At 44.7% G+C, this 27941-nt stretch overlaps 1 protein-coding gene across 1 annotated transcript; it reads left to right on the top strand.

The window, feature by feature from the left end:
* Positions 1 to 16363: 16363 nt before the first annotated feature.
* Positions 16364 to 27049, top strand: MRPL4 (mitochondrial ribosomal protein L4). The gene is made up of 9 exons (XM_030197080.1): positions 16364 to 16483; positions 17444 to 17513; positions 18677 to 18842; positions 19146 to 19197; positions 23491 to 23608; positions 24595 to 24701; positions 25329 to 25438; positions 26349 to 26422; positions 26758 to 27049. Exons 1-9 carry the CDS (start codon positions 16445 to 16447, stop codon positions 26901 to 26903), a joined length of 882 nt encoding a protein of 293 aa, XP_030052940.1. The 5' UTR covers positions 16364 to 16444; the 3' UTR covers positions 26904 to 27049.
* The last annotated feature ends 892 nt before the right edge of the window (positions 27050 to 27941 follow it).

The raw sequence follows: 27941 nt of genomic DNA, 5'->3' as shown, positions 1-27941 counted from the left end.
CAACATCTTTTGTACCCGGAGCTGTGCCAGGTGGTGGGGAGGAGAGAGGGAATTGAAGAGCTTCCACAAAATCAGTGTGTTTGTGTAGTGGTGGTATGTGTTACTGTGTTGGGGGGAGGGGGGTAGGTTATTGATGGTGTGTATGGTGGGAGGGGAGTTGGGATGTGCATGTTTGTGGAATGGAAGTGTCGAAGTGGACAGAAAAGTATGTGGAGGGAATTGGGGGGGGCGTGATGGAGAGTGTGGTTATGTGTGTGTGGTAAGGGAAGGGATTGTTCTTATGCGTGGAGAGAAATGTATGTGGTGTGGATATGTGTATGTGTGTGTGATGGAGTGTGCATAGTAGGGGAGCATGTCTTTCCTAGTAAACACCAGGAAATGCCTCAAAAATTGTAATAGTGAAGAAATTGTTATTTGTTCTGATAGGAGTGATAAATCTTCAGTGCTGTGAGGATGTGGAATTATGATTTAAAACAAAATCATCTAGTGAATCCACAAAAGATGGAGCCAGGGCTTTTTGCCTCCTCCTCTGCAGCAAAATGAAGAACTGCTGAAAGCACCGGAGAGAGAGATTTGGCCATGTAGCCCAACCAACTGCTGCACTGGGTCCTGTTCAATGAGATCTGTGGGAGAGGTGGGACTGTAACTTGTATCTGTAGGTGTTTCAGCTCAGTGCTCTCAGCATTAGGACACATGCAATGAGATACTTGGAAGCAGTGGGACTGGAACTCCTATCTGTAGGACTCTCAGCTCCATGCCCTCAGCACTAGGACACATGCAGACAGTGAGATTCCTGGTAGTGGTGGGATAGGAACCTGGATCTGTGGGTTTCTCACTTCTGTGCTCTCAGAATTAAGAAAGAGAAATCAGGAATGAGATGCTATTCCAGGTTCTCGCCAGTTCAGGCAAGAGCTTCATGCTCTTAAGTCCCAGACACTGCTGGTGAGGCGGATCCTGCATTTCAGGCTGTGCAATGTCACTAGCGTGTCTGGACTTTTTATCAAATCCAGGGCACACAGCCAGAAAGCTCCTGGCACTGTGCAGGGCGGGAGAGCTTCTACAGGCTGAACACAAGTCCTTCCTGCGAGTAAACGAGCCTGGACATGAGGGGGAACTGTGCGGCCCTGCTGACCTTGCTAAACACTGCTTCACCGTCTGCCCTCTCCTCTGCAGGGCTCAGGAGGTCGGAGACTCAGTCACTTTCACAGGACTTATACCATATAGAGATATGAGTTCAAGTCCTACCTCTCCCACAGATCTATTATGAGACTGCAAGAAGCACACACAGCATCCTTTCTCCTAGCAGATCCTAACAGAAGAGCCCCTGTTGCTCATTTCCAGATTTAGGGGGTGGTGACTCTTATACCCGCCTGCCTGTCCCTCCAGGAACTTATCCAAACCTTTTTAAACTCTGCCGCACCATTAACCTCTTCATGTCCTCTGGTAACAAACTGTGCACTGCCTGAAAAACAAATACTCTCTCCAATGTTTCCTGGAACGCCCCCTAGTGTTATCACTGTTTGAAGGGGTAAATAAGGATTCCACCCCACTCATGATTTTATATCCCCTCAGTTGCTTTCAGGGGGAAAATGTGTTACAGCGCTCTGAAATCCAGAATATGCCGCAGGGACACAAACTTGAGAACAGCTGGATCCCATCTTTACCTCCCCCTCTCTCTCCTCCGCCCAACAGAGCCTGAAATGCGTGACTGGCACAGCGTTTCAGTGAGAGCTGGGAAAAGCGCCTGCACTCCAACCCCCCTCCCCCATATTTTCAGCATAGCATCACCTTCCCCTTGAATTTGATCCAGCCTCCAAGAACTCTGACAAGACCCAGCTGGAGCTCCGTTGAGGCTGCATGATTCCCCCCCCCCCCCCCCCCCCCCGGCCTATGGAAACAGCAACAGCATATCACACCCAGAACCAGCACTGGGACAGGGTGTTCAGCCCACTCCTGAAACAAGCGATTCCCAGAGATGCAAAGAGGCAGATTTTAGACCAGCCCTGACTTTTAGGCAACCCCTATCCTGGTGCAATATGGGACCTGCAGCACTGATTTCAGTGGGCAGGATCAGGGACTGCAACTCCCACACTGCTATGGGATGTAAGTTCAAAACCAGAACTGGCCAAAATGTCTCCCTCCGCAACTGGCTAACTCGGCAGCTCTGATTTCCATCTCATCCAGGTTAACCCCAGTCCTGTTTCTGCCCCCACTGATTCCTAGTGTTCTTAGACTGCATGCACTAGAGTAAAACCAGGACTGGAACAGCCTCTCAGGGGCGATCTGGGTCAGGTGGACAACTTAGTGAGTGCCTCTGCTGTTGTGGAGCACCTGGCAGTACCACCACCATCCTCTGGCTATATCATACGCCATGGTGCTTAGAGGAGTTCTTCAGTTCTTTTGGGGGAGGGGAAGGGAAGGTTAGACTTTTCCAGAACATGCCTCGCTGCTTAATCAATTTTGACTTTTAGGCTGAAGAGAAAAACATCTGGAACGTGTTAGCTTCCCTTTCTGCAGGGCTCGGTTTTATGAATGACACCAACATCCGGAGGAGAATCCCCAAGGGAGCTGCATGGGCAATCACATGCATACACACACATGCACATGTATGCATACACACACACAGGCATAAACAGACACACAGGCACATACAAATAAACACATTTGAACACACAAATGCACAGACATACATACACACACACAAGACACACATACATACACACAAACACCTGTGCACACCCACATGCATGTATAAACAAACATACATGCATATATCTATATGCACATGTATACAGAGACATACATACACACATGCATACATATGTGAACACTCATTTGCATGTACATACAGTCATACACACACATCAGGTATCCCCGCCACGCCCTTCTTCAGCTCCTTCTCCCCATCCCTTACATAAGGGAAAGGGGGAAGGGGAAATGGGACTTGATATACCGCCTTTCTGAGGTTTTTGCAACTAGATTCAAATCAGTTTACATATATTCAGGTACTTATTTTGTACCAGGGGCAATGGAGGGTTAAGTGACTTGCCTAGAGTCAAGGAGCTGCAGTGGGAATCAAACTCAGTTCCCCAGGATCAAAGTCCACTGCACTAACCAATAGGCTACTTCTCCACTCTAAGCATGGCAGGACTCCTACCTTGTCAGTGCTGTCTGCTGAGGAACCCTACCCTTAGGACCCAGCGTGAGGAATCCTCTCTCTTCATCATCTTCAGTTTAAATATGGACATGGTCAAGCTTTCTGTTCAAGATCACACACAAATGCATCTTGTCCTTACTGTGAGAGAGGGAGCACTTCTCACAGCCAAAGGCTCATTCCGCTTCCACGCTCCAGGAGGGATGTGCTGCCTCTTTAAATGACACAGAATACACAACAATATTTGTCATTTGTAATCTGAAATGACAATGATTTTGTCATTTTATGAGCACTAAATGGTTTTTCACATCTCCTTTTCAACCTCCCACAACCTCTTTGCTAATAAGCACTTGTCCTCCTCTCCACCAAGGCCTCTCCTAACCTTGAACCAATCTCCCCCATGAATTCACTGGTCCCACTGAGCTCTGCTTTTCTTGGTGTGTGTGGCTAATCTGTGTTGGTCAGGTTTATCCCTCCTTTTTACACATATTTACTGGGTTACTGCACAGAGGAAATGGCGTAGGATGCTCAGGATGGGTTCTGTCCTCAGCTGATATTCTCACTTGGCCACCTCTAGATAATGACAGTCTTGTTGTCCGACTGCATCATTTAAGAAAATACACATATAGGACTCCTTGCGGCAGTTTCACTCTGCAGGAGTTTAGTACTTTTAGATGGATTTCTTTATTGGGGATGGCCAGGTAATAAGATGTGTAGGCATCTCAAACACAAAAGGGACATGGTGTAGGAAGCACAGAGCAGATAACTCAGGGGCAAATTATCCTAGAGTCTTTCTTGCTGCACTTTATGAACCTACTACAAGGCTGACTGCAGCAGAAGCTGTAATAAACTTTGTATCCATAAATGCTTAGCATTTTATGCTTTGCTTTACTGAGACAGACAAAAAGTGTCAACCCCTAAGAATCTTCCTCTTTCAGACTGCGAGAGGTGAAATAGTGCCAGGCTACTTCAACCATAATCGCAGAATGGTAGCAGCTCGTTGGAAAATATTACAAGACCCTTGCAAGATTATAGCTAAAGTGCAGCCCATAATAATAGTGACCCAATATGTACTGTATCTTTACTGCTCCTCATTTTAAGAGCACCTCTAATTCTGGTATGAGGTCTTCAGTGGGAGCTTAGAGAGGCAGAAGGTGACGCTATCTGGAGCTTCTTCTTCTATTAATGTGACCTGTGGAGATTTGGGGGTTCATGAACCCTCTTTTGTCTGCTCTGCATCTTGGTCACCAGGTTCTGGAGGGTCTATGGCGTAGCTCTGGGCAGGGGTGGGGGCTTAATCTTAGCAATTTCCTCTTGAGCAGAAAGCAAGCTGAGAACTTGAGCCCGCTGTCGCTTCCAGGGTGGTTAGAGTACAAGCCAGAACTTCTCAAGAAATGAATCCTTCGCAGCCACTAATAAGGGGTTGGGAAACCAGGAGGGTTAGCAGAGCACTGCAGGGGCAGCTGCTCCCTGATTGATAGGATATCACATGCAGCCTGTTTGAGTCTAAAGGCAGATTCAGCAGCTGGGGATGGAGAGAACTGGGATCCTATACTGAGTAGAGGCAGCTGGTGAGGGGGTACAAGAAAACCTGGCTGTGTGTGTGTGTGGGGGGGGGGGGGGGGTCAATAAGTGGTTAAAGCACAGAGTTCAAATCCCACTCCCTCTCATTTTGTGACCTTGGGACACTGAGGCCTCATAAATGGGCTTAGCACATCCTTACGGAGACATTTGCCATGCACTACTACATCCATTTCTAGTGTGGATGTTTTTTCTATTTGTTGCATTTCTGGCTGTGCCCTGTTAGCAATTAAAAAAAAAATAATAATGCGGGCGCACTTACCGCCTTCTATTTCGGAGGTGTTATAGCGAGGCACATCCATGCCCATTCTCCACCCCAACATGCCCTCTTCAATAAAAAATAAATATGGCACGCAGTTGGCTAAACTAACGCAGAATGCTTTAGCGCTTCCAGCGTTAGGCGCACATCAGCGCCTAATGTAGTTTAGTAAGAGAGCCCCTTAGTAAGCTCTTGAGGGAGGGGACTAATACTTCTGTAGCGCACCACTATCAGTTTTGTTAATAAGGCTTAAAATGGCTTACCGCGGGATGTGCTCAGGCATTCTGTGGTAAGTTTGAGATCTGTACACGGAGGAAGCGTGTCAGGGTCGGAGAGCAGGGGCGTAGCTACGTGGGGCCACAGGGGCTTGGGCCCCCATAGATTTGGTCCTGGACCTCCCTGCCGACGACCCTCGACTCTCCCTCCTGCCGCCAATCCTCCCCCGCCGTCGCCGTGGGCTACGCACAACACGCACAGTGACCGGTCAGCACGCACCAACTGCTGATTAACGCTGGAAACGCCACGCGTGGTAAAAAATTAATTTGACCCATGGTATGGGTGTGCGCCAATTCCAAAATTACCACCAGGGGGCGTGCTAGCCTGGCGGTAGTCCTGTTTTGGCATATGCTGCATATGCGTAGAGCCTACTGTGCCTTTGTAAAGGGCCCCTAAATTTACTGGTGTTTCTGCTCCACAGTTAGTATCGTTAGATACGTTTTCCAGTGGATTCCAGTATGTACGCTTGTGTTATTTAGGAGTCAGTGCAGAAAAAGCACAAAAACTGAGAGGAGGACAAAAGGCAAGCCAGGGAGGGTCTGAAAGAGTGCGAGAGGAAACGGTGTGTATTTAATAATCACCTATATTAATCCTTTTGAATTGTGCATGTTTTATCAGCATTTATTGGTTAAAACCTAAAATATGGAGGGGGGCCTCCAAGAGCTGAACAGAATTGCTGCATTGAGTAATTGCTCCCTCCCTGATTATCTAGAAAATTGTTTTAAAACTACATAAAGCTTACTCAAACAATTCCTTATTTCTATTCAATAACTTTATGAACATGTCCTTATCAACGCCAGCTGTGAATTTTTCTGTTACATCACGAATGAAAAGAACAAAGCATGATTCCTCTACTCCAGAAAACAATTATGGAAAGCAGACAAGAAGACATCTGAGGAGAAATACATCACCTAGGGAGAGATAGGATAGGGAGGGTGCCTGGATTGGTCTGGGAGGACTAAAGGAAAGAAAATTATTAGGTAAGACATAATGTGCCAGAAAAGGCTACGAGACAGAGAAGAAGATGTACAGCAGAAAAGATGCCGGTATGCAGCCAATGTGGCAGTGGGCCCTGGCAAGTTGCTCAAGGCCATTAGCAGTGGGCAATGGTGAGGAATTGAGCCAGGGCACTAAAGCTCTTCTCGGTGCCCATCCTTAATGGTAGATGGCAGCATCTATTACCTGGGGAAAATGAGGTACTGACCTGACAGGAATAGTTAGGAAAAGGCCACTACAGAAAATCTAAAATGGAGACCAGCAGGAAAGAACGTAAAACTGCTTTACTGGGGCAGAGCAAAGGTCCATCGAGCCCAGTATCCTGCTTCCAGCAGTGGCCAGTCTAGGTCACAAGTACCTGGCAGAGTGTCACAAAGTAGCAAGACCCCAGGGATTAGAAGTGACATTCTTTTCCCGTCTACCTAGTTAATCATGGTTTATGCAACCTGCCCAAACCTTTCCTAAATGCAGCTATGCTCCCTCTGCCACATCCTCCAGCAATAAATTCCAAAGCGTCATTAATGCGCTTAGTGAAAAAGCCTCTCTCTCATTTCTTTTGAAGCAAGCTGCCTGCCAAGTTCTCTGGGGTGCCCCCTCTTCACACTTTTCGAGGGGATCATTAAAACGGTATTGACATGTAAAGCCTGTTTCACAAGCAGAAAAGGGCTTTATAACATTGTGTGACTGCACATAGGTGAACAAGTAAGCACACGGAAAGTGGACACCTCCTTTTGCGCAGTCTGGACTACATTCAGTAAATGGCATTGAGCTCTGTTCTATAAAGGATCCTCTGTGCTTATCCCAGGCTTTACCCCTCACTCCCCCACAGCTAAAGATCCTCTGTGCTTATTCCAGGCTTTACCCCTCACTCCCCCCACAGCTAAAGATCCTCTGTGCTTATCCCAGGCTTTACCCCTCCCCCTCCCCACACACACACAGCTAAGGATCCTCTGTGCTTTTCTTAGGCTTTACCCCTCACTCCCCACAGCTAAGGGTCCTCTGTTCTTATCCTAGGCTTTACCCCTCAACCCCCCTCCCCCATCTGAGGATCCTCTGTGCTTATCCCAGGCTTTACCCCTCACTCCCCCCACAGCTAAGGATCCTCTGTGCTTATTCCAGGCTTTACCCCTCACTCCCCCCACAGCTAAGGATCCTCTGTGCTTATCCCAGGCTTTACCCATCAATCCCCCCCCCCCAAGCTAAGGATCCTCTGTGCTTATCCCAGGCTTTACCCCTCACTCCCCCCCCCCACAGCTAAGGGTCCTCTGTGCTTATCCCAGGCTTTACCCCTCACTCCCCCCACAGCTAAGGGTCCTCTTTGCTTATCCTAGGCTTTACCTCTCAATCCCCCCCCCCAAGCTAAGGATCCTCTGTGCTTATCCCAGACTTTACCCCTCACTCCCCCCACGCTAGGGATTCTCTGTGCTTATCCTAGGCTTTACCCCTCAATCCCCCCCCCCCCCCCCCAGCTAAGGATCCTCTGTGCTTAACCCAGGCTTTACCCCTCACTCCCCCCACAGCTAAGGGTCCTCTGTGCTTATCCCAGGCTTTACCCCTCACTCCCCCCACAGCTAAGGATCCTCTGTGCTTATCCCAAGCTTTACCCCTCACTCTCCCCCCCCCCCCCCCCCCCCCCACACACCTAAGGATCATCTGTGCTTGTTTCAGGCTACTACCAATTCCTCTCCTCAGAGGCCATTCCATAAATTTACCCCTCAAGGGCATCCTGCTAGCCATTTCTGCTTTGAATTAACAGCCCACTGAGCATGTGGCTGTTCCATGTATGTACTGCACAGAGCTCTGATGTGGACAACTTGTGGCTTCACTTTCTCTATGTTCTCCAATTCTTTTTATGTTTTGTCCCATTCTGAAGGGTGAAAGCAGAAAACAATGGATATCTTTGTGTTAAGACAGTTCGGACAGAGAGAATTCACACAGGTCCCCTGTGACCCACACTAATGAAGCCTGTCCACCAGCTGGCTTGAGTGTCTGTACCCTCTTGTGTGCCCTTTTCCTCCATCACTGATTACTAACTCCATGTTTTCCAACCTTGCTGTACCCTCTGCCTCAAACTGTTTTCCTGAAATGGTGTGGTATGTCCCCTATTCCACCTCCATGAGACTGCATTCAAATCTTAAGCCTTGACAGTTCCGGATCACAGCCTTGTTAATTCTACACATTACCTAAGTAGAGGAGTGTGGTAGCCGTGTTAGTCCACTCTTAAGGTTATCCTCCCACCCTGTCAGACTGTCATAGTAATGCTTGATGTTTTCACTTATATACACTGTCAGCTAGCACATTTGCTTATTTCCGATCTGAGGAAGAAGGGCAACCTTCGAAAGCTAATCAAGAAATGTATTAAGTTATGTCCAATAAAAAAGGTATCATCTTATTTTCTTTTCCATGTTTTATTTTGTTTGATTTCTATTGATACACATTACCTGAAACCTGACTTGTCTGTGTTTCTTGGCTAGATGTAAGCTACACGGAGCATGCACTGTCTTTTCTGTATTAGCACTACCCCACATTCTCTAGGTAGTACTACAAACCTGCGATGATAGCAGCTGACAACTTGTTCTCAAGTGTGTCTGACAGGACTTTTCCTGCTGCAGGACTGGTCATCGAAATCCAGATGGGAAGCAACAGGAAAGTACTCAGCATTCCCTGGGAAGAAAAATAAAATCTTTTGAAATATTAGCTCAAGCCAACTCAAGTGAGTTTTCTCATCTCAGAGACAGACTTGGAAGGAGAAAATTCTGACTCTATAAACAGATTTCAGGCTCAGGCAGACCTTTTTCCCCTATGGAGGATGAGGCTGGCTAGAGGAACAGGAGGGCCAGTGGTGCTGTCTTATGTCACTGGTCCCTGGAGAGGTTTATGGGCTGCATTTCTCACAGGAAGCTTAGGGAAGTTGTTCTGTGAATTTTCAGCTGAAGCTGCATAAAAGGCGGGAGGGGGGTGAGGTAGGCCCTGTCCTATGGCAAAGTCTCTGCTGTTTCATGGTCTGTGTATGTTACTGGAACACTCAGTCCTTTGACAAAGTCCCTGCCATGTCAAGGTCTGTGTGTTACAAGGACACTCAGTCATTCAACAAAGTCCCTGCCATTTCATGGTCACTATATGTGCCGAGGTGTGGATTGTCCCTGCCACTCCAGGGCAGCTTCCTCTCCTGATGTAGAGAAAGTCACTGCATCAGTTGGAGCATCTACACCTAGAAAAGTGAGCACAGCTGTTCTGGGAGTTTATTTAGAAGGACTCTGCAGCAGCCTATTGAAATTTTTTTTAGAAAATTCTTAATAACATTGTCAAGTCTTTTACAAGAGGGCAGATTGCAGTGCCAAGGGAACTGCTTCAGAAGCCTGCAAAACCGAAGAGCCATGGTCTACTCTGTGATGAACCTAACACCCCCCCCCCCCCTTCACCTTATTTCTTTGTGTCTCAGTTCCAATCCCTGGCTCTGTCACTGACTCTCTGTGTGACCCTGAGACAGAGCTGTCCCTAGGCCTCTCTCTTCCCACCAGGATCAGCTGCTGTTTGTGAATCCTGTTTCCAAGCTGAGCCTTGAAGTCCAGTCCAAAGCAAAGAGACTAAAATTAGACCCTCCTCCCCCCTCCCCTGAAGGATTCTCAGAATTCAGCCATCTTTCACAGGCAGAAACCACCTTGACCCTGTTCTGTATTAGATATTGACTGACCTACCAACTAGAAACACAGCCGAATCAACACGAACGTACCTAAATCTGCACCTCCCAAGCTGCAAAGGACTCAAATACAAATCAACCTACGCATCCAGTTTTTTCTACATTAGCACACAACTGTGGAACGCATTACCAAAAGCCTTGAAAACTACGTACGATCACCTAAACTTCCGGAAAACACTAAAAACTAACCTGTTTAAAAAGTCATACCCAGTCAATCCAACATAAATGCCTGATATCTGCAACACAACAAAACTAAAGTACGTAATGGACGTAACACAACTCTTCCGTTATACGATGCCCTAATGTGGCTGTGCCACATGAACTTTATCTTACCACAACATCACTTTGTATTTGTTCACACCGAAGTCTGCAAACGCCTCTCCGGTACTATGTAAGCCACATTGAGCCTACAAATAGGTGGGAAAATGTGGGATACAAATGTAACAAATAAATAAATATTTCCAGGGATTTAAGAAGAAGAAAGATAAGTGAAACAGACCAGTGTGAAATAAATCAGCCTACAGGCCCTTGAGAAAGACTGGATCCCTCCCATGAAGAGGTTGCATCACAGATGGCCCCAGCTATCACCACTACAAAATATTGTGATATCACATTGTAGAGTGGACTGAGTTGCTGCCTGTCCTGTGGTGGGGCAAAGTGTGTGCTTGTGTGTTGTTGTTTTTTTTTTTTTTTTTTTTGGGGGGGGGGGGGGTACAAAACAGCCTATAATTTCTCCCCATAAAAGAAAGAGTTGTTTCAAATTACAAATCTTGCAACAACAAAAAAAGCAAACAAACAAAAACAATCCATAATCATTTCCTGTCAGAGACCTTAGCGTGTTCTGCACAAAATCGCAATCCTGGTTTGTTTAGCTTCTGACATCCCAGCAATTATGATAATAAAATAAACAAAGGAAATATAAACAGATTAGAGCCAGAGGAAGGGAGAGAATGGATCTCTTCCTTTCGGGCCGAGCCCCAAGTCCCCTCAGAAGCTGACCTCCTGGAGGACAAATTTTGATTGTGAATTACTTCACTGTTAGGTCATTCAGAGAACCAGGGCGTGGCACTTCGTTCTCAAACTAGATGAATGGAAGGATTCAAACTGGTACTTACTGGGATTACACAATCTGTGCTACTGCACTGGATTACCTTCTCTATTATAATTTTACAAAATATTTCCCGGTCACCACTGTGGTATCAAGGGGGAGGGGAGGGGGAAATGGTGGATATGTAATTTGAACTGATATTTAAAATAAAAAAATATTTGATTGGAAACAGTTTAATTTTCTTCTCTTTGCAACTACCTTCACCTTCCCATTGTAAAACTGCATCTAGACTAGTATTGCACTATATACTTGGGTTGTCCTTTTTGATGGGATTTATTATCCTCTAAAAAGAACAAATGGTGATAGATTTCTGTCTCATGAGCTAGGAAAGTAACTTATTACATCTGCCAAGAAATGTTTCAACAGTGACTAACAGCAGATTCACAGGACACAGACCCACAGGTCCCAAACTTCATTTGCATAGCAGCTCACAGGCAGTGATTGCACCTATGAGCTCCGAAAGATGTATCAGAGTGCCTGTGGTGTCCTCTGCTGACAGCTTTTGGAACATAAGAACATAAACATTGCCATACTGAGACAAACTGAAGGTCCATCAAGCCCAGCATCCTGTTTCCAGCAGTGGCCAATCCAGGTCACAAGTACATGGCAAAATCCCAGAACAGTAACATAGATTTTATGCTGCTTATCCTAGAAACAAGCAGTGGATGTTCCCAAGTCCATCTTACATAAGTACATAAGTATTGCCATACTGGGAAAGACCAAAGGTCTATCAAGCCCAGCATCCTGTTTCTAACAGTGGCCAATCCAGGTCACAAATACCTGGCAAGATCCCCAAAAAAGTACAAAACAGTTTATACTGCATATCCCAGAAATAGTGGTTTTTCCCCTAGTCCATTCAATAATGGTCTATGGACTTTTCCTTTAGGAAGTCGTCCAAACCTTTTTAAAACTCCGCTAAGCTAACCGCCTTTACCACATTCTCTGGCAACGAATTCCAGAGTTTAATTACACGTTGAGTGGAGAAACTTTTTCTCCAATTTGTCTTAAATTTACTACATTGTAGCTTGATCGCATGCCCCCTAGTTCTAGTATTTTTGGAAAGCGTAAACAGTCGTTTCACATCTACCCGTTCAACTCCACTCATTATTTTATAGACCTCTATCATATCTCCCCTCAGCCGCCTTTTCTCCAAGCTGAAGAGCCCTAGCTGCTTTCTCATAGGGAAGTCATCCCATCCCCTTTATCATTTTCGTCGCCCTTCTCTGCACCTTTTCTAATTCCACTATATCTTTTTTGAGATGCGGCGACCAGAATTGAACACAATATTCGAGGTGCGGTTGCACCATGGAGTGATACAAAGGCATTATAACATCCTCATTTTTGTTTTCCATTCCTTTCCTAATAATACCTAACATTCAATTTGTTTTCTTAGCCGCCACCACACACTGAGCACAGGGTTTCAATGTGTCATCAACAATGACACCTAGATCCCTTTTCTGGTCAGTGACTCCTAATATGGAACTTTGCATTACGTAGCTATAATTCGGGTTCCTCTTTCCCACATGCATCACTTTGCACTTGCTCACATTAAACATCATCTGCCATTTAGACGCCCAGTCTCGTAAGGTCCTCTTGTAATTTTTCACAATCCTCCTGCGATTTAACGACTTTGAATAACTTTGTGTCATCAGCTAATTTAATTACCTCACTAGTTATTCTCATTTCTAGGTCATTTATAAATATGTTAAAAAGCAGCGGTCCCAGCACAGACCCCTGGGGAACCCCAGTAACTACCCTTCTCCATTGAGAATACTGACCATTTAACCCTATTCTCTGTTTTCTATCTTAATAATGGCTCATGGACTTTTCTTTTAGGCACAAGGGATGCATCTCAGCACCTGTGTTCTCTGCATTTTGTCAGGTTCTGGTATTTTCAGCCTCAGTTCTCTGCATTTTACCAGAGTCTCCTCTGGTTATTTTCAGTCCCGGAGCTTCTTCATTTTGCTGGATTTTCCTCTGGTATATTCAGCCCTTGTGCTTTCTGCATTTTGACAGAGCCTTCTCTGGTATATTCAGCCCCTGCACTCCCTGTATTTTAATGGAGTCTCCTCTGACATTTTCAGCCCCTACATTCTTCATTTTGATAGTCTCTTCTGGTATTTTCAGATCCTGTGCTCTCTGCATTTTTGCTGGAGTCTCCTCTGGTATTTTCAGCCCTTGCGTTCTCTGCATTTTACTGAGTAGCAGGATGGGGAGGTGACAGAGTTGTGGGGGGTGTTGTCAGTGGTAGATGAGAAAAGCTCATCCAATAGTTAAACTCTGGAACTCATTACCAGAGGATGTAACATAGTAGATGACGGCAGAGAAAGACCTGTATGGTCCATCCAGTCTGCCCAACAAGACAAATTCATATGTGCTACTTTATGTGTATACCTGACCTTGATTTGTATCTGCCATTTTCAGGGCATAGACCATAGAAGTCTGCCCAGCACTAGCTCCGCCTCCCAACCACTAGCCCCGCCTCCCCCCACCGGCTCTACCACCCAATCTCCGCTAAGCTTCTGAGGATCCATTCCTTCTGAACAGAATTCCTTTATGTTTATCCCACGCATTTTTGAATTCCATGTGGTAACAGTGGTTAAGGATCTGGATTTTAAAAGGTTTGGACAAGCTCCTGAAGGGAAAATTTATTTATTTTATTTGTTACATTTGTATCCCACATTTTCCCACATATTTGTAGGCTCAATGTGGCTTACATAGTACTGGAAGGTGTTTGCCGACTCCAGTGAGAGCAAATACAAAGTGATGTTGTGGTAGGATAAAGTTCATGTGGCACAGTCACATTTAGGGAAACATAAAGCAGAAGAATTATGTCCATTTCATACTTTAATTTTGTTGTGTCGCAGAGATCAGGCATTTAGGTTGGATCGGCAGGGTATGCCTTTTTGAACAGGTTAGTTTTTAGTGATTTCCGGAAGTGTAGGTGGTCGTGTGTCGTTTTCAAGGCTTTTGCTAATGTGTTCCAGAGTTGTGTGCTTATGTAGGAAAAGCTGGATGCGTAAGTTGATTTGTATTTGAGGCCTTTGCAGCTTGGGTAGTGCAGATTTAGATATGTTCGTGTTGATTTTGATGTGTTTCTAGTTGGTAAGTCGATCAAGTCTGTCATGTATCCAGGGGCTTCACCGTAGATTATTTTGTGAACCATGGTGCAGATTTTGAAGGTAATGCGTTCTTTGATTGGGAGCCAGTGTAGTTTTTCGCGAAGGGCTTTTGTGCTTTCAGATCGCGTTTTTCCAAATATAAGCCTAGCTTCCGTGTTCTGTGCGGTCTGAAGCTTCTTTAAGGTCTGTTCCTTGCATCTCGCGTAGATTCCATTTCAGAAATCAAAGTGGCTTAGTACCATTGATTGTACCAGGTTGCGAAATGTATCCCACGGGAAGAATTGTTTCAGGCGTTTGAGTTTCCACATGGAGTGGAACATTTTCTTTGTTGTGGATGCCATTTGGCTCTCTAGCGTTAAGTTACTGTCTATTGTAACACCAAAGATTTTCAAGCTGTCTGAGATAGGAAGGGTGTAGTCTGGGGTGTTGATAGTTATGGGGTTGTCCGCGCTGTGTTGGGATGAGAGGATGAGACAATGTGTTTTTTCTTCATTGAGTTTTAGCTGAAATGCATTTGCCCATGATTCCATGATGTTTAAGCTGAGTTTGATTTCATTGGTGATTTCAGTCAGTTTGGATTTGTACGGAATGTATATTATGACAGCGTCTGCATATATGAACGGGTTAAGGCCTAGGGTGGATAAGGGCTAGTGGGGTCATCATAATTTGTTATGAAGATAGGCATGGGGAAAACCACAACTTATCCCTGGGATTGGTACTATCATGGAATCTTGTACTCTTTTGGATTCTACCAGGTACTTGTGACTTGGGATTGGGCACTGCTGGAAATAAGATACTGGTCTAGATTAGAGAGCTGCACGGGAATGGGGATTGTGGGAATGCCGTTGGGATGAAAGAAGTTCCTGTTGGTTTCCTGTGACAGTATAGTCAAAATCTCTGGTGAATCTAGAATGAGGCTTGGAATGCACTGAGGCAGCTGGAACACCAGACTGAGGCTTGGAACAATACCATCCAAAAAACCACAGGAGGCTGTTGGGGTTGGGAAGAAACAGAGGGCTGTGAGCAAGGAGGTTTGATAACCTCCTTGGCTGCAAACAAGTAAATAATGTTGATTCCTGTGGGGATGGAATGGAATGGATCTTAGCAGGTATGGGAGGGTATGGGTTCGAGTCCATTGGGGACAGGCAGAGATGGGTGAAATTTCTGTTCCCTTGCAAATCTCTAACCTAGATAGACCATTGGTCTGACCCAGAAACAGCAACTCTTATGTCCATAAATGGGGGAGTAGACTTGGGTTAGTCAGCGTTGCCAAGTTACCTATTCCACCCTTTTTAGCCAGTCTCATCCTGGTGCATTATGGGACCCACAGCACTGATTTCAATGGATAGAATCATGGACTACAAATACTACACTGCTTTGGAATGTAAGTCTAAAATCAGGACTGTGCACTACCTTCTCTTACAAGAGCACGCAGATATGGAATGCATTACCTACAGACCTGAAAGCAATCAAAGAAACAATTATGTTTCAAAAATCTCTGAAAACATTCTTCTTCAACAAAGCCTACAAGGAAAACCTATAACCTCACTAAGTCCAACCAATTATGAATGCACACCCTCTATAACTACCTTAACAACTCTCTTCCTTCTTCCCTCTCCCCTTCCTTAATCGCTACACATAACTAACTGAATCTGAGATCCAACTATGACAATGTTATTAAATCTATGTAAGCCACATTGAGCATGCAAATAGGTGGGGGAATGTGGGATACAAATGCAATAAATAATAATAATAAGTATCTCTCCAAGAACGAATAACTTGGCAGCTCTGGTTAACTAGTGGCATTTTTGGGAGCATAGAGGTGAAGCCAAGTTACCCAGTTCCTGGAGGGAAACTTTTTGGCCAGCCTTGGTTTTAAACTTACATCTCAAAACAGTGCAGTATTTGTTAGTTCATGATTCTATTCATTGAAATCAATGCTCTAAGTCCCATAAATGCGCCACAATGGGGTGGTAAGAAATCCAGAACTGGCACACATGAGAAGAAGCGCAGGCGCCAGTATAGTACTCGCTTTCTGACGTCATCTTCCCTGGACGGAAGCTGCAGCATCCGCTCTCTGACGTCATCTCCTCTGCCTGGGCGAAAGCTGCAACATCCGCTCTGTGACGTCATCTTCCCTGGATGGAAGCTGCAGCATCTGCTCTCTGATGTCATCTCCCCTGGACGGCGCACGCGTCGCAGCTGCCTCTGCAAGCAAGATATTGGAGAAGGCCAGGAGGGTTTCGGGATGCTGCCACTGCTCCGGAACTTGAGCCGGCAGTGCCGGGTGAGAGTCGTTACAGTTCGCGCTTTAGATGTACAAAGTGCAGTGCTATTAGAGCAGCAGCCTGCCCGGCTTCCCATCTCCAGCAATTTCCCAGTTCAGTCGGTCGCTCGTGTCCTTTTTGTGGGGGACAACACAATATTAAAAGTAGCTTTAAATCTGATTCCTATCTGCATCAGAGGTGGAAAGCAACCCCCTTCCCCCCCCCCCCCCCACCCCACCCCCTAGAGGGAGGGAAGGTGATAAGCGGTATGTTGCACTGGGATATTTCAGTGATGGTGAAGTCCATGACTCCTTATCAGGATTTCTACAGTGACTGTACCCCCGAAGAGCTGCATAGTACTGATATGTACAAATAAGTACCTGTAAGCCGCATTGAGCCTGCCATGAGTGGGAAAGCGCTGGGTACAAATGTAACTAAAATAAAATAAGTAAACAGCTGTATTGTATTATATTGAGACATATTCATATATGCACAGTATTCCCTGGCGAGTAACGTGCCGATCTGTGGTGATAATTGCCAGTAACAACCAATTACCACCACTGATTGGCAATAATTGGAATTTATGTGCGCGTCTGCTTAGGTGTATTCTGAAAAGAGGCACCCAAATTCTAAAGTGCATGAAAAGGGGGTGTGGCTATGGCAGGAGTGTGGGCGTGTTGGGGCATTACTTAAATTTACTTGTGTTGTAGAATTTGGGGCAACGCATCTACATTTAGAGATGGGTATTTACATCAGGTTTTCAGTGTCGTAAATGGCCGTGCCTAAGTATAGACATGTTTCCCAGTCCTATGCACCATTCTATACACTACACCTAACTTTAGGTGCGTTATATAGAATAGTGCTAGGTGTGTTAATCAGACCTGTCTTGATTTTAGACACCATTTACAGAATCTTGCCCTATATGGTTAGCTCATTAATGATGTGGCATGCTCGCTGACCTCCTTGTGTTTCATTAATAGTTTTGGTCATCCTTGTCCTCTGAGAGAGACTTTGCCTCACCTGTGGACCCACTTGGTACATCTCACTCTGGTGAGTTCCTTGTGATGTCTTCCATCTCTGATTCCCTTCTTCCTTTGCCTTGACTGTCCCTGAGTCACTGAGGAATTTTTCTCAGAAATGTACAGTGAGATTTTCATGAGTGAGGGGATGGCCAGAAATGTGAACTACAGCTGGTACAGTCTGTACCCTTCCATTCTCAATAAAAATTAAGTGAGAATATCTCCTTCACCAAACATATTTATGCATTTCTGAATCACTTGCAAAACTTTCACTAAAAGCTAGAAGCCATTTAAATCAGCCAAGATATCTATTTTCCTTTATGTTGAATTGGTAAATATTTGATGGGTACAGCAGTGCGTTTGGGGTATAATAATAGAAACAAGTTATGTACTTTGAATGGAGCTGTATTTGTAATCCCTCAAGACATTGTCTTGGTGTTATTAGACATGAGGGAATAAGTGTGTAAAGACTGGTGATGGCAGCGAGTTGTAGATGGGAAGGGAAGGGGGTGAAAGCATGGAATAAGGATATCCTCATACCCATGTACCAGGAAAGGGCTCAGTTTTGGGCACCCATATTCAGAAAGGATCTCCAAACTTTAAAAAAAATGTACAGAGAAGGGCCAGTACGTTAATGAGATACGGGTGCTAAGGTTTGCTTTTAAGATTGACAGCAGAGAAACTACATTTAGGGGGAGATCTAATAGGGTAATTTCTTGTTGTCTTGTGATGTTTTCCTTTGAAAATAATTCTAGCTGCCAGTACCTCGCACACTTTGGAGGTATACAGTATGCAATATAAAGACAGCTCTGGACTCTTAAAAAAAAAAAATCACTGTGCGTATCTCAGCCTGCCCTCAGCCCTTCCTCCTTTCCTTGCTGAATACCCCTGGTGATAATTTTTTGAGGTTTTCTCCATAGGTAAACATATGTGTACCCATGGGAGCTCCTGTTAGAAAAAAAACCCTGCATGGGTCTTGCAGATGATGATGTTGCCAAAGCAGTTAAAAACAAGGGGGAATAAATTATGTGCATTTGCAAAGGAGTGCAGTATCGGTGGGTGCCCTGATGTAGACAGACTTAGGGGAGAAATGCTAATCTTAGATTCAGGGACCTATGCCAAGCGCCTGATTTGGGGATGTGGGAGTTTTGTCATTATCACCTTATTATCACCCTCTTTCTTGGCTTGTAATAGAGAAGCGGCCTGTGAGTGATTCTGTTCCTATCCTCCGGAAATGCAGCATCCCGATCCCATCGCACCTGACAGCTGGGCAGGCCTGGTTAGAATCCCTTCTCCACTATGACGATGAGCGTCTGGGCCTGGTGGACCTGCACCCCGATGTGTTCACAGTACCACCCAGGTAAAGAGCTCCAGGGTTTGGGGTGGCTTTCTTACAAGCACAGGACAACCAACTATAATGTAAGAAACAATTTGTACGTGGTGGAAGCAGTGACTGAGGCTGGACACGGATTTGTGTTAAGTTTTCTCTTTTCTAAGTTCAGAGAATATTGAATTAATATTGTCAAGGGAACACCTGAACTATTTTCCTGGCATGTGACCCCACTGTTAGGGGTACTGATGTGAGGGGATGGAATGTGTGTGAATGTAGAGGGATTGAGGGGATTTAACAGATAATTATAGTTGTGATTTTGTTTTTTACCAGGATAGATGTTCTGCATCAAGTGGTCTTATGGCAGCGAAATTTCAAACGGATAGTAAGTGTTTCCTTCTGCATAAAAGGGAGAAGATGAACAAGTGAAAAAAGAAAAATCTGTTTTAATAGTTTCCATCAGAGCAGATCCTGGGGAATGGCAAGTACCCCCTTTGTAGAGTGCCAGGCTGAGCTTTCAGATTCTCCACCTCCCACTCAAGTTCCTTGTCACTTCACCCTCCATTGTAAACACGATAGGGCAGGGACCTACCGACCGTTCTTGAATATGGAACTCGCTGTGATCTAGGGTTTATGACCTGAACTTAAATCTGATTTATTTTATTGTTTCGTACATAAATACTTTTTAAATTTTGTGTTCTTGGGTACTGTCATGAGTACAAGTACCTCCACTTAGGCAAAGATGGGACCATGAGGGTCTTATTACACTGTATGTCATGTGAATACTTCAGTCACCAGTCCCTTTTTTTTTTTTTTTTAGAAGTCAAGTCTTTTTATTGTTTTTGAAAATTGTATAAAAACAACTTTGAACAAATCAAACAACACAATTAAGAACAGTAAATGTGAACAAAGATGAACCAGATGATATTACAATATATAATATATGTTTTAAATGCAAGAATTATCACATTTTAAAAGACAAGGAATCGTCTAGTTTTTTCCATTTGCAGATGATTCTTTGTCTATTAAAATTTGATAACCCTTGACTTTTTTAAAAATTGTATATGCAAAACACTTTTACTTTATGACTGCATTGTATATAAAGTAAAAGGAGTTAACCCAGTCCACAATCCTAGACATGTATGAAAATCATTTTAAACAAGCACCATCTCTATATTCTGATTAAGCTACTGAATGTTATCAGTACACTGTTGGTGCTGCCACTCTTTCTGCCACCTCAGCACCAAGTTTCAAAAACTCTTCCTCAGGGTAGGTGCAATTGTTGCTGAAATTTCAACGTGGCAAGATAATCAGTTCATGAAAATTCCAGCACTGCGCATCATGGCTACATCTTCAGCTCTGCTCAAAAACGCTTTATCCCACTGATGGGCCAGGCACCACGATTCATTGGGTACCTCCACCGGGAGGCCAATACACGAATTTGCCACCTTTTCCGAGAAGACACATTTCCTCGGGTTACTCCTGAGTCTGTCCTCTTTCACCTTCATTCTGTGCCCCCTTGTTCCAAAGCTTCCTTTCAGTTGACTCGCCTCCTGTGCATTTTAGAGACATTTAAGTACCTCCGTGTCATATCGTATCTCCCCTCTCCTTCCTTTTTTCCAGTGTATTCATATTGAGATCTTTAAGTCTGTCCCATACACTTTATGATCAAGACCACTGATCATTTTAGTAGCCACCCTCTGGACTGACTGCATCCTGTTTATATCTTTTTGAAGGTGCATCTTCAGAATTGTACACAATATTCTAATTGAGGTCTTACCAGAGTCTTATTAAGGGGCATCATCACCTCCTTTTACCTACTGGCCATTCCTCTCCCTGTGCACCAAAGCATCCTTCTAGCTTTCACCATCACTTCTACTTGTTTGGCCTCCTTAAGATCATCACATATGATCGCACCCAAGTCATAAGTACATAAGTATTGCCATACTGGAACAGACCAAAGGTCCATCAAGCCCAACATCCTGTTTCCTACAGTGGCCAATCCAGGTCACAAATACCTGGCAAGATCCCAGAAAAGTACAAAACATTTTATACCGCTTATCCCAGAAATAGTGGATTTTCCCCAAGTCCATTTAATAGTGGTCTATGGACTTTTCATTTAGGAAGCAGTCCAAACCTTTTTTAAACTCTGAGCTAACTGCCTTTACCATATTTTTATGCTCAGAAGTAAATTATACTTCTTCCTTGGGTTTTTGCAGCCCAAATGCATGATCCTGCTTTTTTTTAGCATTAAATCTTAGCTGCCAAATTGTGGACCATTCTTTATATTGTTAGATCCCTCCTTATGCTATCCACACCATCAGGAGTTTGTACCCTATTTCAGATTTACATTCTCTCTGACACACACACTCTCTCTCGACTGTGATAATAATTATTATTATTTGTAGCATTTGTATCCCACATTTTCCCACCAATTTGCAGGCTCAATGTGGCTTACATTTTGCCGTAATGGCGATCGCCATTTCTGGGTAGAGAATTACAAATGGTATTGCATTAAGGTGCATACATACATGGTAAAGTAGAATACAATATGGTATTGCATAGAGGTTCCTGAGTGGTAGAGTAAATTATAACATAAGTTAGATAATCAACTATAAAGAGTTCATTTCCGACATGAGAAATAAAGTGGTAGTGCGTATTGCGTAACTTTCATTAGTAGCAATGAGGTTAAACAGTCACGTGAAGAGAGTTTGTTTTGTATAGTTAATGTAAAGTCTAATTGTTTGGTATTTAGGATGGATTGTTATGGTATGCTTTCTTGAATAGGTCAGTTTTCAGTAGCTTTCGGAAGATTGTTAGGCCGTGCATTGTTTTTATGGCCTTCGGTAGAGCGTTCCATAGTTGCGTGCATATGTAGGAGAAGCTGGATGCATATGTGGATTTATATTTAAGTCCTTTACAGCTGGGGTAGTGGAGATTGAGGAATGTGCGTGCTGATCTTTTTGTGTTCCTAGTAGGTAGGTCTATGAGCTCTGACATATAGATCGAGGCTTCCCCTTGAATGATTTTGTGGACCAGGGTGCAAACTTTGAACGCAATTCGTTCTTTTAGTGGGAGCCAGTGTAGTTTTTTCTCTTAGAGGTTTGGCGCTTTCATATTTCGTTTTCCCAAATATGAGTCTGGCTGCTGTGTTTTGGGCAGTTTGAAGCTTCTTAACGATTTGTTCTTTGCATCTGGCATAGATGGCATTGCAGTAATCTAGGTGGCTTAGCACCACTGATTGTACCAGGCTGCGGAATATTTCCCTTGGGAAGAAAGGTTTGATACTTTTGAGTTTCCACATTGAGTGGAACATTTTCTTTGTTCTATTTTTCGCATGGCTTTCGAGTGTGAGATTTCGGTCAATTGTAACTCCAAGAATTTTCAGACTGTCTGAGATAGGAAGGGTGTAGTCTAGGGTGTTTATGGTGCTGGGTTTGTTTGTGTTATATTGTGAGGAGAGAATGAGACATTGTGTCTTTTCTGCATTTAGCTTTAGTTGGAATGGATCCGCTCATGAATTCATTATTTGGAAGCTGTGTTTGATTTCATTTGTGATTTCGGTTAGATCGTGTTTGAACGGGATGTAGATCGTGACATCGTCTGCATAGATGTACGGGTTGAGTCCTTGGTTGGATAGCAATTTGGCTAAAGGTGTCATCATTAAGTTAAAAAGGATTGGTGAGAGCGGTGATCCTTGTGGTACTCCGCGTTCAGGTTTCCATAGTGATGACTTTTTTTTTTTTTTTTTTTTTTAGTTCAATCAGTTTTTTATTGATTTTATAACATATTGTAAATTTAGTACCAATGACAATAACAGTTAACAGAAAGGTCAATGTACTCTGACTATATATATATACATATATATATAGTCAGAGTACAGTGATGACGTTTTTGAATTTGATATCACTTGATATGTTCTTGCGGTTAGGAAGCCATTAAACCATCTAACTACGTTTCCTCCAATTCCGAAGACTGAGATGTTCGAAAGTATTTGGTGGCTGACCATGTCGAACGCGTTGGACATGTCAAATTGTAGGAGAAGCACATTATTTCCGGTTGCAATTATTTGTTTGAATTTGGTTAGGAGAGTGATTAGCACTGTTTCGGTGCTGTGGTTGGATCGAAATCCTGACTGTGATTCATGTAGTATTGTGAACTTGTTTAAGTAATTGGTAAGTTGTTTGGTTACCATACTTTCCATTAGTTTGACTACCAGGGGGATGGATGCTACTGGTCAATAATTGGTTGTGTCATTTGATTTTTTCTTTAAGTCTTTGGGTATAGGGGTAAGGCTGTAAGCGCTGATTTTCCCAGCTTTGCCTAGGTGGATGTGTCCCATTTAAATACAGAGGTCATAAAGTATTGTTTCTAATGATGTTGATAGTGAGTGAGTGATTTTACTGGTCTTCTTTAGAATTTAATTTCTCACTATTCACTTGCAGTCTAACAGGTGGCGACATTGCTTTACCAACCACAGAGTTTGTAAATGTTTTTTTTTTTTTTAAGGAAAGTTTTCCTATGTAATTAGAGGCTCAGCAGGTTTGTAGTAAATCTTTTGAAGCCTGAACTCCTGTAAGCAGATTGTTTCAGTGTCAAATGAAGAAAGGAGAGAAGAATGAGTGCATTATTATTTATTTAGTTCAGCTTTTGTGCGCTCATCGTGTTTTTATTTCAGAGTTATGCAAAAGTGAAAACTCGTGCAGAAGTGAGAGGAGGTGGGCGGAAACCCTGGCCACAAAAGGGAACTGGCAGGGCACGACATGGGAGCATCAGGTCCCCGCTCTGGAGAGGAGGTGAGTCTGCCACGCAAGTCGTGGGGTGGGAACGGGTGGGTATGGAGGGACTGTCCACAGTGCTGAGCCTGATGTTAGTGATTCAGTTCAAGATGTTCAAAAGTTATTATTATTATTTATTGCACTTGTATCCCACATTTTCCCACCTATTTGCAGGCTCAATGTGGCTTACAAAGATATGTTATGGCATCGCCATAACAGGGAAGAAATACAATTGGTGTTGCAAAGAGATAGAAGAAAACAAGAGGATCTGGTTATGCAGCTGTACAGTGAGACGTTCTGAATAAAGGAGTGTAAGGGTTGTGTTCAAGTCGTTATGGGTTCTCGTGGTAGGCTTTGTTAAAGAGATAGGTTTTCAAAGCTTTGCGGAAGCTATTTAATTCGTTGATCGTTTTCAAGTGAGTTGGTAGTGCATTCCACATCTTCGTACTCATGTAGGAAAAGCTGGCCGCATGTGTGAGTTTGTATTTGACCCCTTTACAGCTGGGGAAGTGTAGGTTGAGAAAGGTGCGTTAAGATCGTTTAGCATTTCTGGGTCTAGCATGTAGGTCTAGCATGTAGGTCGGGGCATCTCCATGAATGATTTTATGAACAATCGTGCATATCTTGAACGTGGTACGTTCTTTCAGTGGGAGCCAGTGTAGGTTCTTTCTTAGGGGTTTTGCACTTTCATAAGTTAAAAAGAAAACTCAATAAAAAGTTATTGAAAATGTTCAGAAGTTCTCTCTGCATTGGTTTGCTGACATAATGTCAGGACCTTGATCTCCCTGTATCTGAGATCTAATCCCCAGCTCTGCCACTTCATGTGGGTACCCTAGCCATGAGCCACTTTATGTTCTATACTAAGCCATTAATAACGTAATTTCTTCTTTGTCTGTCTGGTTGGTTTCCTACCTTCTGCCCGTGAAGTGACTGGATTGAAGGGCAGGTGTCGTTCTGTGTGCTGACCTTCTGCTCTTATTATTTTCCTGCGTGTCTGTTTCCAGGTGGAGTAGCTCATGGGCCCCGGGGACCCACAAGCTATTATTATATGCTTCCCATGAAGGTGCGTGCCCTGGGGCTGAAGGTGGCGCTTACCACTAAGCTAGCTCAGGTAATCAATCCATTGGGCTGTTGCACAGTACAAAAGGCCACAGGATGTGATCCTTAGAGACCTAGAGGAGAGGAGATTTGGGGAGGATATGATGCATATATTTTAGTTTTCGGTATGACTCTTTTCATTCTGCACCACTAGTAGTCTTCGCAGTGGAGTTTTGGGAGTGGAGGGGTAGTCTAGTGGCTGCTTGTGGGTGGTGTTAGGTCCTCTTGGGCAGGAAAATAACTTGTGCAGCTGATTGTAACACCCACCCTGAACCAGAAAGAGATCACCTTTCCAGCTGTACAGGGAGCTGGTCAGAGCATCTCCCAACAAACTAAGAAATTTGCCCATCACCTTGTTTGTTTGTTTTCCTTATCTGGAGGTTCCAGCAGCACATGGAGCTTCTGGGCTGAACTAGTGTTGGGAATCACAAGGCCAGTGTAGCTGATCAGAAAGACAAGAGAGGTCCCAACCCAGGAGATCTCCTTATATTCAGCTAGCGGGATCTGCCTTAAGAGCAAGCCCCCTGTTTGGAGTCAGCTGAGTCCCCCTACTGGTATAACACTGTTTCCTCTCTGGGGGAAGTGTCTGAGTGTGCCGTGCCACGTCTCAACATGACTTTCTCCGTTTTTGACCCGTTAGGACGACCTTCACGTCATTGAGTCCTTGGAAGTTCCAACTCCGGACCCCCAGTATCTCCAGGACTTGGCCCAGTACCGGGACTGGGGGGATTCAGTCCTCATTGTAGGCCTGTGAGTATTTCTGGGCAGTAGTGACTGAGGTAGAGATGGTTTGAAGAGGTATTTGGTAATCTTTGAGAGGAACTGTATACCATTCATACTAAAATATTATCTTCCCCATGCCCCTACCCTTTTCCCCGACTGCACACTGCTCTGATTTACCCTAGGGCAGGGCTGGCCCTACTACTATGTGAACTAGGTCTCTGCCCAAGACTATGGGATTCAGTGGGTGGCGGGTAGGGTAGGACTTGATCTTTTCCCTCCTCCACTGCTACCCCTGATCTCTGATGTGTACAACACAGGTGTGTGCTCAGGTTCTGCTGGATCCCACCCCCTCTGATGTCTTGCTGGAAGGGGCAGGACCTGACAGTGTTTGAGTGTGTCTGTGCTCGGAGGCCTTGTGCCATTCACTTTTACTTTATAGGGCCAGCCTGGCAGAAGTATGACAGTGGTTGGAGCTGTGGGGGAGAGGGGAGGGGATCAGGCCCTGCAAGGGACAGGGATGATGTGGCAGAGTTGCTAGGCAGGGGTGGTGGAGAAAAGGGGGAGATGCTGGATGTCTGAGGGCACCCTGGGGAGGGGAAGGAGGGAAGACAGGACCCGAACCAGTCCTTGGTGAGGGAAAGAGTTCGTCTGTGGCCTGCCTGTCATCTCAGTCCCCAGGGGAAGGCAGTGGCTGTTTCTACTTGCCAGCCTGAACAAGTCCAGTGCATCAGGTCACCTGTATCGTTGGTTTTGAAGATGACGATTGTGGTCTGGTAGCCTGCTACATTCCACCCCCCCCCCCCCCCCCCCCCCCCCCCCACCCACCAACACACACTTTTAATCTTGTCAGCCTCTAACAAACCTTTCTTTTGTTTCTCTCCTCTGGTAACACTTTATTTTTGTTGGTGCTGGGGGATGAACGGGGCTCCCTGTACAGCGACAATAACTTTCCCGAGAACATCCTTCAAGCAACAAGCAAATTGAAGACCATCACCCTGATCCCCGCTTTAGGTACGAGGAGAACGTGGGCCGCGCAGAGTGGCGCCATCCAAAATGGTTTAAGAGTAAATTTATATTCGACGGTGGCTATGTCCATGCAGTCTTCTAAAATAGATGAATGCACAGGGTGTAGATGGGACGGTTTGCACAGTGTACGGGTGGATCTGGGGCCTGCTCTCAGAAAGTTCTACCATTTAAGTTTGTGGGCGTTATGGATTTTGTTTTCCAACTGGGGAACTGAAACTGCAGTAGGGGGGCTGTTGCTTTACACCCGCAGAAGAAGGGAGATGATTCGCTGCCAAATCTCATTGAACAATATGTATCGTCTGCTTTTCCTCTTCTCCCAGGCCTGAATGTCTACAGTCTGTTGAAGCACCAGACCCTGGTCCTGACCCTGGACACTCTTGACTTTCTGGAAGAGAAACTTCTGTGGCAGGACAACCGATACTCCCCCCTGTACCCCTTCAAACTGCCTTACAATGACTTCCCCTAGCGCCTGAAGAAGTTTGAACAAGCAAAAGCACTCGGCAGTTCTGCTCTGGGCTGATACTCTAGGATAAAAATGGACTTCACTTTGATTTTTCCTTATATTTTTAATTGTGATTTTCATTAAATAGCAATCTGTGTTTGAGCCTCTTGTGCAGGTGTAGTGGGGTTGTTTTTTGCTATGGGTTTTTGTTTGCCGGAGAAAGAAGAGAAGGTGCCCCAGAGATGATATCTGACTCGCTCCCTCCCTCTGCAATCTAACTCAAGGCGTAGAACTCTGCTGAAGGCCTGAGTTTACGCTGGGCCCCAGCGATAGTCCTGGGAATCTACTAGCTCACGCAGTCCTGCTGGATACTACTTATCCAAGCCTTATTAAAATAATTGGCATTCCTTTTTCTCTGATTTTATCCATTTAATATTGTTCACCGCCTTGTTATCCTGTGAAGAAAGGCGGTATATTCAATAAACCATAGCCAGGGACTGGACTCTAGACCTCAGATGCTGGCGCTGTTTCTCAGCACGCAATTCCAACAGGTCTTCTGAAAACCAGGAATCACTGCCACTTGTCCAGTCCCCTCCTAACTCCCATCACCTTTTCCTTTGCATTTTCTGTGAGAGAATGCAGATTAAATCACAGATAAAACCAGGAGTGGGTAATGGAAGTTAATGGAAATTGGAGCTGCCGGGCTGCACCTGACCGGAGGTATGTTAGCTGAAAGAAGGTGCCCTGCTGGCTGCTTTACGGACGGCAGAGGAAACCTTGCCCCTTCCTCCTCCCTCCTTGGTGCAAGGTTGACACATCCTGGTGATTTAGGGTCCCCCCCCCCAACCCTTCAAATAAAATCTAACCCAGGCCTTTAATCCCCAGCCATCCAGCTCAGTTTGACTTGTTACCGTGTTACAGTACCCTGAGTCTTTATTTATAACTCTTTGTGGATTTTATCCTATTTTTATATATTTGCTCCCCTCTTCTCCCCCTCCAAAAAAACAAACAAACCTTATTTGGGTCATTCATTGCAGTTGCAGTTCTCAGTGGAGGCCATAA

The sequence above is a fragment of the Microcaecilia unicolor genome, chromosome 3 (assembly GCF_901765095.1).
Source record: "Microcaecilia unicolor chromosome 3, aMicUni1.1, whole genome shotgun sequence".
Lineage (NCBI taxonomy): Eukaryota > Metazoa > Chordata > Amphibia > Gymnophiona > Siphonopidae > Microcaecilia > Microcaecilia unicolor.
The sequence above is the reverse complement of the archived record's forward strand: the minus strand, read 5'-3'. Positions and strand labels throughout refer to the sequence as shown.